Source organism: Mandrillus leucophaeus, unplaced genomic scaffold (assembly GCF_000951045.1).
Source record: "Mandrillus leucophaeus isolate KB7577 unplaced genomic scaffold, Mleu.le_1.0 Scaffold649, whole genome shotgun sequence".
Classification (NCBI taxonomy): domain Eukaryota; kingdom Metazoa; phylum Chordata; class Mammalia; order Primates; family Cercopithecidae; genus Mandrillus; species Mandrillus leucophaeus.
The window spans coordinates 899,857-913,161 of record NW_012107019.1 but is presented as its reverse complement, the minus strand read 5'-3'; the positions used below and the strand labels follow the sequence as shown (position 1 = coordinate 913,161).

The 13,305-nt window shown below is 45.5% G+C and overlaps 1 protein-coding gene across 1 annotated transcript in view; it reads right to left on the bottom strand.

The window, feature by feature from the left end:
• Positions 1-13,305, bottom strand: part of SLC20A2 (solute carrier family 20 (phosphate transporter), member 2) — a 127,527-nt gene that overhangs the window by 5,512 nt on the left and 108,710 nt on the right. The window contains exons 9-10 of the mRNA XM_012001058.1: positions 7,882-8,067; positions 6,606-6,690 (exon numbers count right to left, since the gene is read on the bottom strand). Of these exons, the coding sequence (XP_011856448.1) occupies positions 6,606-6,690; positions 7,882-8,067 (271 nt within the window). The remainder of the gene's footprint in view (positions 1-6,605; positions 6,691-7,881; positions 8,068-13,305) is intronic.

Sequence of the window (13,305 nt, the reverse complement as noted above, 5' to 3'; positions counted from 1 at the left end):
TTTTTTTTTTTTTTTCTTTTTAAGTGGATTGCTAAGGCATATTATACTGAAGCTGCCCATATACCCATCTTGAGCCCCTGCAAGGGCCTAGCCCTGCACAGGCGCTGGTGGTGGGTGATGCAGCCCTGCCCTGTCACGAAGGGAGCCCACTTTCTGGTAATCTTGATCAATTTGGTCCTGCTGAAAGGTTCTTGTATAGTATTGTTTTGTTTTGAGACGGAGTCTTGCTCTGTCGCCCAGGCTGAAGTGCAGTGGCATGATCTCAGCTCACTGCAACCTCTATCTCCTGGGTTCAAGCAATTGTCCTGCCTCAGCCTCCCTAGTAGGTGGGATTATAGGTGCCCGCCACCACACCTGGCTAATTTTTGTATTTTTAGTAGAGATAAGGGTTTTGCCATGTTGGCCAGGCTGGTCTTGAACTCCTGACCTCATGTGATATGCCCACCTCAACCTCCAAAAGTGCTGGAATTACAGGCGTGAGCACCACGCCCAGCCAAATATTGTTGATGTCATTTATCAGCATCTTGCTTAAAGTTTTTACAATCAATATTCATCAGTAAACAGAGATATCACTGTTCGTGATATTTTAAATTAGGTTTGGTGTTCGGGTTATTCGGTGTACGCCAGAGCACAAATGGGAGAGGTTTTCTAGTTTTGTTTTTCCTCCTACATGGTGGGAAAGTTTAGATCGTGTGAGAGCTGCTTTTTTTGTTTAAGTGGAAAAGATTCTAATTAATTCATCTAGTCAGCAGTATCCTCACCCACCCCACCCCTAGCAACTTTTTGCCTTTTTAGGTGAGAACAGTTATTTTTGGAGAACTCCCTTAATTTCATCCTATTGTTCTGGGTCAGATTTTCCACTTTTTTCTACTTCTTAGGCCAATATTTCTTTGTCATGTATATTGTTGCAGAAAATAATTCACAGGGGTTTTCAAATTCTTAGCATATAGCTGTGTGGTTTATTTAATAATGGAAACAATGGTCTTCTCTATCTGTCATCACAATGTCTTCCTCCTTCCCCCACTCAATTCCCTCCCTCTTTTCCTTGATGTGATCTGATATTTTATTAGTAGCCACTTTCCTCTCCCCTTATTTTGTTTTTACTTAATTTTGCTTCTATATTTCTTACAACCTGTTTCCTCAATTTTTATTATCCTGGACTTTTTACAAAATCCTAATTTTAATACTTGGTTATTTTATTTTCCCTTTGATCAATTAAACCATTTAAAGATATGAATTTTCATCTTAGCATAACTTGGTTGCCACAGGTTTTGCTGTTTGTATCCACCCACAGACACACACATTATTATAGCTTTTATTATTTTCTGAGAAAGCTATCATTGTATTTTTCTAAACTCCTTAATTCAATTGCTACCTTAAAAACCCATTAAAAAGTCTCCGTTGGGATACATTCTTATTTCAATATATAATTAATTTCTAGTTTAATTTTATTGTAATTAGAGATCATGGTTAGCACAATGTATGTTTAAAAATTGTTTTTTAATTTAAATTTTAATTTTTATAAAATAGAGACAGAGCCTCATTATGTTGCCCAGACTGGTTTCAAACTTCTGGGCTCAAGTGATCCTCCTACCTCAGCCTCCCAAAGTGCTGGGATTACAGGTGTGAGCCACGATGCCAGGCCTGTTTTTAAAATTTTATAGAGATTTTTATCATGGTTTTCTGATTTTAGGATTTTTATAAATGTTTCATGATGCTTGACAGGAAGGCATATGATCAGCAGGGTAAAAGCTTGTACGTATTTATTAACTATGCTGCTCTAAATAAATGTTCAAATTCTTCATATTCCCACATACTTTTTCTATACTTCATTTATCATAGGCTAAGACAGTAATTTCTGAGTTCTTAACAATTTTATGTATTTAGTTATATGTTATTTCATTCATAAAAGATCCAGAGTACTATGTCTTTGTTACTGATCATGTCTTCTGTGGATGTAAAATGGTATTTTTTGCTGTGTTCTAACTTCCCTTTTAATAAATCGAGTGTGTTTCCAGTTTAAGGCCATCATCAGGTAGTTATAGCAAAAAAATTGTTGAGAAGAATGGGGACCAGAGAGCAAGAATTATAAATTAAATTAGAAATTATAATCCTACATCTGAAATAAGTAGTGTTCCCTATATGCTGTTCCAAATTGAAATGGTGGTTGAATCATCATCTATGTCATCAGTGAAGATTGACAATGTGGGTGATCCACAAACAGGAATAATCTCAATCCACCCAGTATGGAATTAAAACATTCTGCAGAACATGACTTCCAAATTCCTATTAAAGAGCACACACAAGAGCGACTGTGCTGAGTAGCGGCACTGTGTGTTATCTGCTAGGGCTAAAGACCAAAGGTGATTAAGGATCACAGAACGGAAGAATGATGAACGAGTTGCTGAAACATAACGTCTGAGGATTCTTTTATCAAGACCAGTTTCTATGTCTTCAATTAAGGCTTCTGTTTTTTTTTTTTTGGGGGGGGGGGGCCAGGGGTAGTTTTGCTCTTGTTGCCCAGGCTGGAGTGCAATGGTGCGATCTCCACTCACCACAACCTCCGCCTCCCAGGTTCAAGCGATTCTCCGGCCTCAGCCTCCCGAGTAGCTGGGATTACAGGCATGGGCCACTGTGCCTGGCCAATTAAGGCTTTTGACCCTACTCAAAGGAATTATTCCAGGAAAGTATCTGATAAACTGAGTCCTCTGATATGAAATACAAAATGTATGAAACCGGAACACATACAGGGTGAAATTCATCAAACAGACTGTCTTATATATGCCTTCTGGAATAAAATGTGATAACGGGACTTTTCTAATTGTTTTTTCCCAAGTTATACATTCAGCACATATATCACATAATATAGTATGGTTTCATAAATGTTTTGAAATAGGCTACAACAAAATTTAAACTATGCACTTAGGCCAGGTGCAGTGGCTCATGCCTGTAATTCCAGCACTTTGGGAGGCCGAGGCAGGCGGACCACTTGAGGTCAGGAGTTCAAGACCAGCCTGGCTAACATGGAGAAACCCCATTTCTACTAAAAATACAAAAATTAGCCAAGTGTGGTGGTGCATGCCTGTAATCTCAGCTACTCAGGAGGCTGAGGCAGGAGAACTGCTTGAACCCAGGAGGCAGAGGTTGCAGTGAGCCAAGATCAAGCCTCTGCACTCCAGCCTGGGCGTCAAAGTGAGACTCTGTCTCAAACAAAACAAAACAAAATAAAACAAATCTATGCACTTAGCCATGTATACTTAGAAGGAAGCATAAATCAATAACATGTACCTAGATACATTCAAAAACTCATTTTAAACAATAGTTTCCATCTTATTTCCTGCCAAGTCCCCAACTTTTCCCTACCTTCTATTAGATGGCTCTAAGCAAGAAACTTAAAAATCAAACACAGGATAATTATCCTGAAAACTGATGCAATTCAACTATGACTCTATGTGGACATCAATACCCTTTGAATGTTTCCAGATTCACAGCCTCACTCACAGAGGGCCCCATTCTTCACGCCATCCCACGGCTCTCATAGTTCATCCCACATTTGCCATTTGGGGACTGTTGTGTGCAGGGGAAATATGTGATATGAGAGAATAAGTGTTGTGGAGTAATGACAACTGTGAACTCTTCTCAGCACTTCTATTATTTGGACTCTGATGAGAGCCATCTGCTCTCCAACTACACTGCAAGTTCCTGAGAGCTGAGGCTGTGTCCTTAGTGCTCACAGGGAATAGCTCTGGGCCTTGTCCAGAAGTCCATGATCAATGATATCGGACAAACTTGACTCAAACCCAAGTTGTGACCTGTCTTGTCTATTTTACAGATGGCACCCCACTGCAGTCCCATTCAGGGAGACCTGCTTTAAGTGCCAACAAGCTATCCTAATACTACTCATCACCAGCTCAAAGGAAACAAAACTGGCCGGGCATGGTGGCTCATGTCTATAATCCCAGCACTTTGGGAGGCCAAGGCGGGTGGATCACGAGGTCAGGAGATCGAGACCATCCTGGCTAATACGGTGAAAACCCATCTCTACTAAAAATATAAAAAATTAGCCGGGCGTGGTGGCAGGCGCCTGGAGTCCCAGCTACTCGGGAGGCTGAGGCAGGAGAATGGCGTGAACCCAGGAGGCAGAGCTTGCAGTCAGCCAAGATCTTGCCACTGCACTCCAGCCTGGGTGACAGAGTGAGACTCCATCTCAAAAAAAAAAAAAAAAGCTATTTCAACTGGTGTGGAAGAGTTAGCCTTCAGCAGTCTTGCTTAAGTGTAGGTTAATCATTAGAAAGATGGCATTACATGTGTTTAAAAGCATTCCAAAAGACAACTGATGCCTATAGAAAAGTCACAAGCCCGTGTCCTTGGAAAAAGAATATATTTAGCTACATGCGTCTCTTCCACGCTCCACACACCACAGTGAATGGAAGTAACGTGGAGTCCGGGGAAGATGTTACTTTTCATTCCTTATAGTGTTGTATTGTTTGAAATATTTCAGTGAATATGTGCTTCTCTGGTAAGTTTTAAATAACCCACATTAGGAAATCACAATGAATGGGCGGCGGGCGCACCCGCACCTCTTCCTGCCTTCCTCCCCCATGCTTGCCAGGCGGAGCGGGGGAGGACGACGCTGGCTATGCTGTCCACGTGGGTGCCTCAGCTGGGCTGCTCCCTGGCTGTGTAATCTCGGGCACGTTACTTAACTTTCCTCTGCCTCAGTTTCCTCATCTGTGAAGCTGGGGAAGGTTCTTGGGGAGACTGAGGGAGCTCATGTTCATGGCACCAGTGGAGTGCTTGCCCCAGGCACCGTGGCCATGGTTGGGCACCACAATGGTGCTGATGGGGACCTGAATGAGAAGGTGTGTGGCCTGAGGCGAAGATCTGAATCCTGGATCTACCACATGTGGCTGTGTGCACACAGCAAGCGGCCCAGCTCTGAGGGAACCCAGTCTCCTCACCTGTGGACTGGGAGTGACAGTTCCGCCCCCACAGGCTTGCTGTGGAGAGGGGGCGGCGCACCACGTGTGTGGTGTGGAGCACAGTACCAGCACTCTCCTGATAATCAGTGAGTAGGGGGATTTCTATACAGAAACTTTGTGGAAATTGAAATATTTCTGTATATGGTAGCAAAGAAGGAAAACACAAAACAAACTCTTTCCACTGAGGCTGATTCCGCATGCGCAGAGCCCCAGCTTGGAAACATGCTGCCGGGCCACTCCAGATACTCTTGTGAGGGCCACCTGACCTGGGTGTTTGAAGCATGAAGCCACTTGCCTTTGCTTGGAGTTTTCTTTTAAACATATTGGCTGGAATCTTAAAATTGTGAGTAAACATAAACATGGGTGGCTGTGTCTGTTATGAGGGCTCATATATTCCTTCTGGTGCCGAGAACTCTGCCCCCATGCAGCAAACGCCAATTAGTTTTTCTTGAATGATACAAATGAATGAACCTAGGAAAAATCCGGAAGTGACTTTCGCTTTGTTGAGACTGGTGAGTGTGTCTGTATACAGAGGCTCACCGGAGCTATTTTAGAAGTATCTGCAGATACTGGGCAGAGTGGGGTGATGAGACTCGGGCTCTGGTCCTCCCAACCCAGGTTCTGGTCCTCCCCACCCTGGCCACCTATGGATCACTCCCTGAAACTCCCAGAGCCCATTTCCTCTTCACTGGTCTTCAGGGCTCCTCCCTGCAGCTCCAACTTTCCACACCACGACCAGGAGCCCTCTCTTGTCCAGCTGTAGGTTTCAGAGCACTCCTCAGTGGTCGGTATCAGTCATTACCCCTCATGGGGAATTTATGGCAATACAGTCACTTTGAACATCATATAAGGAACAAAACCAGGCCGGGCGCGGTGGCTCAAGCCTGTAATCCCAGCACTTTGGGAGGCCGAGACGGGCGGATTACAAAGTCAGGAGATCGAGACCATCCTGGCTAACACGGTGAAACCCCGTCTCTACTAAAAAATACAAAAAACTAGCCGGGCGAGGTGGCGGGCGCCTGTAGTCCCAGCTACTCGGGAGGCTGAGGCAGGAGAATGGCGTGAACCCGGGAGGCGGAGCTTGCAGTGAGCTGAGATCCGGCCAGTGCACTCCAGCCTGGGCGACAGAGCCAGACTCCGTCACAAAAAAAAAAAAGAAAAAAGAAAAGAAAAAGGAACAAAACCAGAAACAACCATGCCCTACAATTCCACAGAGATGATTTTTGTTAATTGCTATTTCCACTGTCAACCCCCAGTCCCCTCAATGGCTGGACCAAGTGGCAGGCTCCCAAGTGAGCCCATAGGTATGCTCAGTGCACACAGGATGCCAATCAAACTTCACCATGGAAGCAGTGGGAGGGCAGCAGGACAGTCCCAGGCAGACCAGCCCTAGCATTCATTCTGCCTGGGAAAAGCCAGGTCTGAACAAGGGATGGTGTTGTCCTACCGAGAGGATGGTGGAGGGGGCAGATGGAGGAAAACAAGGTCCCAGAGACCCAGAGAACCTGGAGATGCGTTTTGCACAACCATCTACAGAGCCCTACAGCTTCCCTCGCATGTGTTCCGGTGGCCCTGACCCATCCCAGTGGCCTGGAGAAGGGCTCCCGGCTAGCAGGGGCCTACCTTGCAGTGCGTAGTGCTGACTGGAAGCCCAATGTTGGAGGCGATCACCACCGTGAAGGCTGAGGCCAGCTCGATTGTGAAGCCGCTGCGGGGGGAGCATGAGACACGTCACGGGCGTCCTCTGTATCGCCTCCCTGACACCCCGCGGGTGACAAAGGCTTGCCAGAACATTCTCTGGGGTGACTGCCGACTGCTGACTGGGCAAGATCAACTTTAACAGAACAAGAGGCCGCTGCTCAATGACAGCGATTCCCACCAAGGCTGCGTTTTCCTGTGCACGGCCCCCAGAAGCCTGGCTTTCTGATACGTTTCAAAGACCACACACTGGGCCAGACATTCCTGCTGTGCAGTAAGATAGTAAATCAGTCATTTCTAAAACGCAAAGGAAAAACTATGCTCTCATTTAAAAAATGTGCACTTATTGCAAAAGTGTATTTTTCTCAGATTACGAATTTTTCTTCAAATCTTCTAAAATATCTTTTATTGAAATTATTTTCAAGTGAGAACTTAAAATTGGAAATTTATATAGGAGGCTCACTGGAGCTATTTTAGGTTTCTCTGCAGATGCAGGGCAGAGCTGCGTGATGAAACCTGGGTTCCGGTCCTCCCCACCCTGGGTGCCTTTGGATCACTTCCTGAAACTCCCAGAACCTGTAGGAAAAGGAAACCTCCCGTATGTTTTAAAAAGAGAGAGATTTCCTACCACAGGTGGCTCCAAATTTTGGTCATGTTCTGAAAGTTCTGGAAGTTCCTTTAACCCCTGATGCAGCCAAAGGCTATGCAGTTGAGAGACCACATTTAAAGCCTCCAGAGCTCACCCATGATGACAGGGGGCGCCTCGCTGTCTGGCAGAGCAAGAGGAAAGTAACCCCAGCAGGGAGGTTGCTGAGAGCTGGGGTGGCCAGAGAACTTTCAGGAAAGGCCAGCCTGGGGGCCTGCTTAAGTCTGTGCCCTCCCTGCCCACCTGCTTCTGGCCCCCATGCTGGCTAAGGGTGAGCTGCTTCTCTCCTCCCTGCCTGCTCTGCTCTGCTACCCCTGCTTGTCTGCCCTTCCTGCTCCTCATCTCAGGGACCCTGTGGCTGGGGGCCGGGACACAGTGAGGGAGGGCAAGGATAGGTGGCATGGTAAGTAGGGCCATTCTTGCCCACTGTCCCCTCCTCCCTGTGACTCGCTGCCGACTGCCGGTGCTGAGCAGGCTGTTCAGACACAGCCAGGCAGCTCTAGCCAGGCCTCAGACGACAAGACCTGCCCTTCCCGTCCACCAGCCCAGGCTTACCTGGACGGCGTGATGGGAGTGAGGTCTTTCCCCATGGTCTGGATCACTCTTCTCCCCCAGACCCAGAGGCCAGTGCAGATTCCAACTCCTCCATAAAACAGCAGCCAGACGGGTGTAGCTGCTTCTTGCATTACCCCGCCTTGTTTGTAAATCAGCCACAAAGCTACCAGGGGACCGATGGCATTACTGGGAAAAATAAAAAGAGAAAAGATTAACGATATATGCAAGCGGCACTGTACATGATACAGGTGACTTTGTTTTATTGTGCTTCATTTTATTCACTTTATCACACTCCACAGATATGATGTTTTTTCTTTTTTTTTTTTTTTTTTCCTGAGACAGAGTCTTACTCTGTTGCCCAGACTGGAGTGCAGTGGTGTGATCTTGGCTCACTGCAACCTCCGCCTCCCAGGTTCAAGCGATTCTCCTGCCTCAGCCTCCCGAGTAATTGAGACTACAGCTGTGGGCCACCACACCCGACTAATTTTTGTATTTTTAGTAGAGATGGGGTTTCACCATGTTGGCCAGGCTGGTCTCGAACCCCTGACCTTGTGATCTGCCCACTTTGGCCTCCCAAAGTGTTGGGATTACAGGCATGAGCCACTGCACCTGGCCTTTAGATACGACGTTTTTTTAACGAATTTGAGGTTTGTGGTACCCCTGCATCGAGCAAGTCCACTGACGTGATTTTCCAGCGGTATGTGCTCACGTCATGTCTCTGTGTCACATTCTGGTAATTCTCATAGTATTCCTGACTTTTTCATTATTATCATGTCTGTTATGGTGATCTGTGATCAGTGATCTTTTATGTTACTATTATAATTGTTTTGGGGTGCCATGAACTGTTCCCATATGAGACGGTAAGCTTCACTGATAATGCTATGTGTGTTCTCCCTGCTCCACTGACCGCTCACTCCCCTGTCTCTCTCCCTCTCCTCCTGCCTATTTCCTGAGATATTGCTATACTGAAATTAAGCCAATAAATTACCCTACAGTGGCCTCTAAGTGTTCAACTGAAAGGAAGAGTTGCATGTCTCTCAGTTTAAATCAAAAACTAGAAATGATTAAGCTTAGTGAGGAAGGCATATCAAAATCAGAGATAGGCCAAAAGCTAGGCCTCTTGGGCCAGTTAGCCAAGTTGTGAATGCAAAGGGAAAGCTTCTTGAAGGAAATTTAAAGTGCTACTCCAATGAACATGTGAATAATAAGAAAGCAAAACAGCCCTAGTGCTGACATGGAGACAGTCTAAGTGGTCTGGATGGAAGATCTAACCAGCCACAACCTTACCTTAAGTCAAAGCCTAATCCAGAGCAAGGCCCTAGTTCTCTTCAATTCTGTGAAGGCTGAGAGAAGTCAGGAAGCTAAAGAAAAGCTGGAAGCTAGCAGAGGTTGCTTCAGGAGGTTTAAGAAGCCATCTTTATAGCATAAAAGTGCAAGGTGAAGCCGCAAGTGCTGATGGAGAAGCTGCAGCGAGTTCTCCAGAAGATCCAGCTAAGATCATTGATGAAGGTGGTTACAGTAACAATAAATTTTCAATGTAGAAGAAACAGTCTTCTATTGGAAGAAGATGCCAGCTAGGACTTCCATAGCCAGAGAGAAGGCAATGCCTGCCTTCAAAGGACAGGCTGACTCTCTTCTCAGAGGCTAATGCAGCTGGTAACTTTAGTTGAAGCCAATGTTCACTTACCATTCCAAAAATCCTATTGCTCTTAGGAATGATGCTAAATCTACTCTGCCTGTGTTCTAGAAATGGAACAACAAAGCACATCTGTTTACAGCATGGTTTACTGAATATTTTAAGCCCACTGTTGAGACCTACTGCTCAGAAAAAAAATTAATATTTCAAAATATTACTGCTCATTGACAATGCACTTGGTCACCGGAGAGCTCTGATGGAGATATGCAAGGAGATGAATGTTGTTCTCCTGTCTGCAAATACAGCATCTGTTCTGCAGCCCATGGATCAAGGAGCAATTTGACTTTCAAGTCTTATTTTACTTAAGATATACACTTTGTAGGGCTAGAGCTGCCATAGATAGTGATTCCTCTGATGGGTCTAGGGAGTCCATTGAAACCTTCTGGAAAGGATTCCCCATTCTAGATGCCATTAGAACATTTGTGATTCATGGGAGGAAGTGAAAATACCAACATTAACAGGAGTTTGGAAGAAGTTGATTCCGACTCTCACATATGACTTTGAGAGATTCAAAACTTTAATGAAGGAAGCCACTGTAGATGTGGTGGAAATAGCAAGAGAACTAGAAGTGGAGTCTGGCGATGTGACTGAACTGCTGCAATCTCAAGACAAAACTTGAACAGATGAGGAGGTGCTTGGTATGGATGAACAAAGAAAGCTTTTTGAGATGGAATCTACTCCTGGTGAAGATGTTGTGAACATTGTTGAGATGACAACAAAAGATTTAGAATATTCCACAAACCCAGTTGTCAGAGCAGAGGCTGGGTGTGAGGGGACTGACTCCAATTTTGAAAGAAATTCTACAGTGGGTAAAATGTTATCAAATTGCATTGCATGCTACAAAGAAATCTTTTGTGAAAGGAAGAGTTAATTGATGCAGCAAATTTCATGGCTGTCTTAATTTAAGAAATGGCCACAGCCACCCCAACCTTTAATCACCACCACCCTGATGAGTCAGCAGACATCAACATCAAGGCCCAGACCCTCCATCAGCAAAATTATGATTTGCTGAATGTTCACAGGGTTGCTAGCATTATTTTTTAGCAATAAAGTATTTTCAAATTAAGGTATATACATTGTTTTTTAGACACATTTAATAGACTATGGTACATCATTACAGAAACATAACTTTTCTATGTGCTGGGACACCAAAAACTTCATGGGTATTGTGAAACTTGTTTTATTGCAGTGGTCTGGAACGGAACCCACAGTGTCTCCCAGGTATTCCCGTACATGGTGACTTTTGTCTTGAGCATAGCTCATCTTGGTGTATTTGAGGTTCATCTATATCATCTATTCATGGTCAAAATGATTTTTTTTTAAATTTTGGTAAAAAGCATAACATAATATTTACCATTGTAATCAATCTTATTTATAGTTCAGCAGTGTTAAGTATATTTACATTGTTGTGAAACAGATCTCCAGAGCTTGTTCATCTTGCACATGTGAAACTCTGTACTCTTCAAACAAATTCCCACTGCCCCTCCCTGCAGCTAATGGCAACCACCATTCTACTTTCTAGTTCCAGGAATTTGACTGCTGTAGACAGCTCACAGAAGTGGAATCATATTTATCTTTTTTTTGAGACGGAGTCTTGCTCGGTCGCCCAGGCTGGAGTGCAGCGACGTGATTTTGGCTCACTGCAACATCCACCTCCCGCGTTCAAGCAAGTCTCCTGCCTCAGCCTCCTGAGTAGCTGGGACTACAGGCACGTGCCACCATGCCTGGCTAATTTTTTGTATTTTTAGTACAGACGGGGTTTCACTATGTTAGCCAGGATGGTCTTGATCTCCTGACCTCATGATCCGCCCCTCAGCCTCCCAAAGTGCTGGGATTACAGGCATGAGTAGTATTTATCTTTTTGTGATGGTTTATTTCACTTAGCCTAATGTCCTCCAGGTTCATCCATGTTACAGCAGGTGACAGGACTTCCTTCTTTTTTAAGGCTAAATAATATTCCACTGTATGCACGGACACATTTTGTTTTCATTCAGCTGTCAGTGGACATCTGGGTTGCTCTCCCCTCTTGCCTACGACAAACGGCAGTGCTTTGAACATGGGGTACAAATATCTCTTTGAGATTCTGCTTTCAATTCTTCTGTATGTATACCCAGAAGCAGGAATGCTGGATCATAGGGGAGGTCTGTTTAATTTTTTGAGGAGCCTCCATCCTGTTTTCCATAGTGGTTACACCATTTTACACCCCTATTAACAGTGCACAGGGTTACCATTTCTCTACATCCTTCACAACACTTGTTACTTTTTTTTTTTTTAAGTGGTAGCCATCCTAATAGGTGTGTAATTTATTATTATTTTTGAGACAGAGTCTCCCTCTGTTGCCCAGGCTGGAGTGCAGTGGCGCAATCTCACCAGGGTGGAGTACAGTGGCGCAATCCCAGCTCACCGCAACCTCTGCCTCCTGGGTTCAAGTGATTCTCGTGCCTCAGCCTCCCGAGTAGCTGGGACCACAAGTGCCCAGCACCAGGCCTAGCTAATTTTTGTATTTTTAGTAGAGGTGGAGTTTCACCATGTTGTCTAGGCTGGTCTTGAACACCCAACCTCAGGTGATCTGCCCACCTCGGCCTCTGAAAGTGTTGAGATTATAGGTGTGAGCCATCGCGCCCCGTCTATTAAATTAATTGATTTTTTTTTTTTTTTTTGAGACCGAGTCTCACTCTGTCTCCCAGGCTGGAGTACAGTGGTGCGATCTTGGCTTACTGCAACCTCCACCTCCTGGGTTCAATTGATTCTCCTGCCTCAGCTTCCCGAGTAGTTAGGACAACAGGCACGTACCACCACACCCAGCTAATTTTTGTATTTTGAGTAGAGATGGGGTTTCACTTACCATGTTGGCCTGGCTGGTTTCGAACTCCTGACCTCAAGTGATCCACCCACCTCGGCCTCCCAAAGTGCTAGGATTACAGGCGTGAGCCACCACGCCTGGCCAAAATTAATTTTTTAAACAACCAAGTTCACAACACAACAGCCAAGTTATTTTTTTCTTCCTTTTTTCCTCAAATTTCTATTTTCTCTGCCACCCCCTGCTGCTGGTACTAACATTAGCTGCCAGTTTGGGACAGACTATCAGGCCCCATACTATGGGTGGCAACATTTTGCTAAGCATCCATTCCCATAGCTGCCCTGCACAGCGGGCACTGTTGCTCCCGTCTTACTGACAAGGAAACCGAGGCCAGGATCCCACCTCTGAGGTGGCAGAGTGGGCACGGCCCAGGCTGCTTCAGGCCCTCCTGCATGGGCTCCAGTCCCTTCACTGCTTATGTCTGTCAGGGCCCTGGAGCCCATGCAGGCCCCGAGGTGCTCTTAACAGCTTCCCTGGCTCTTGTCTCCTCCCCCAGCCAGCTGTGTAGACTGGGTGTCACTGAGTCACTGGAACTGGCTTCCAAGTTGGCTTTGGTCTCGCTGCGTGACCCTGAGCATCAGATCCCATCTCTGAGAGATGCCCACCCCGGCTCAGAGGGGTGTTAGAGACGGGGTGGGATAGGCCATGGCAGCTCAGTGATGAGGCCTCGGAGCTCAACCTCATGCCGAATGCATGGACGCCTCTTCTCAGATGACTTCTAGAATGGTGCTTTCACTAGACACCCTCCCTGCTCCAAAGCCCCAGAATAGTCCCCACACTGCAAGCAACTGCTCGGAATTCTACAGTTACCCGAGCAGCCACTGCCTAGACGCTTCCTTTGAAATGAAACATGGTGTATGTGAATGTG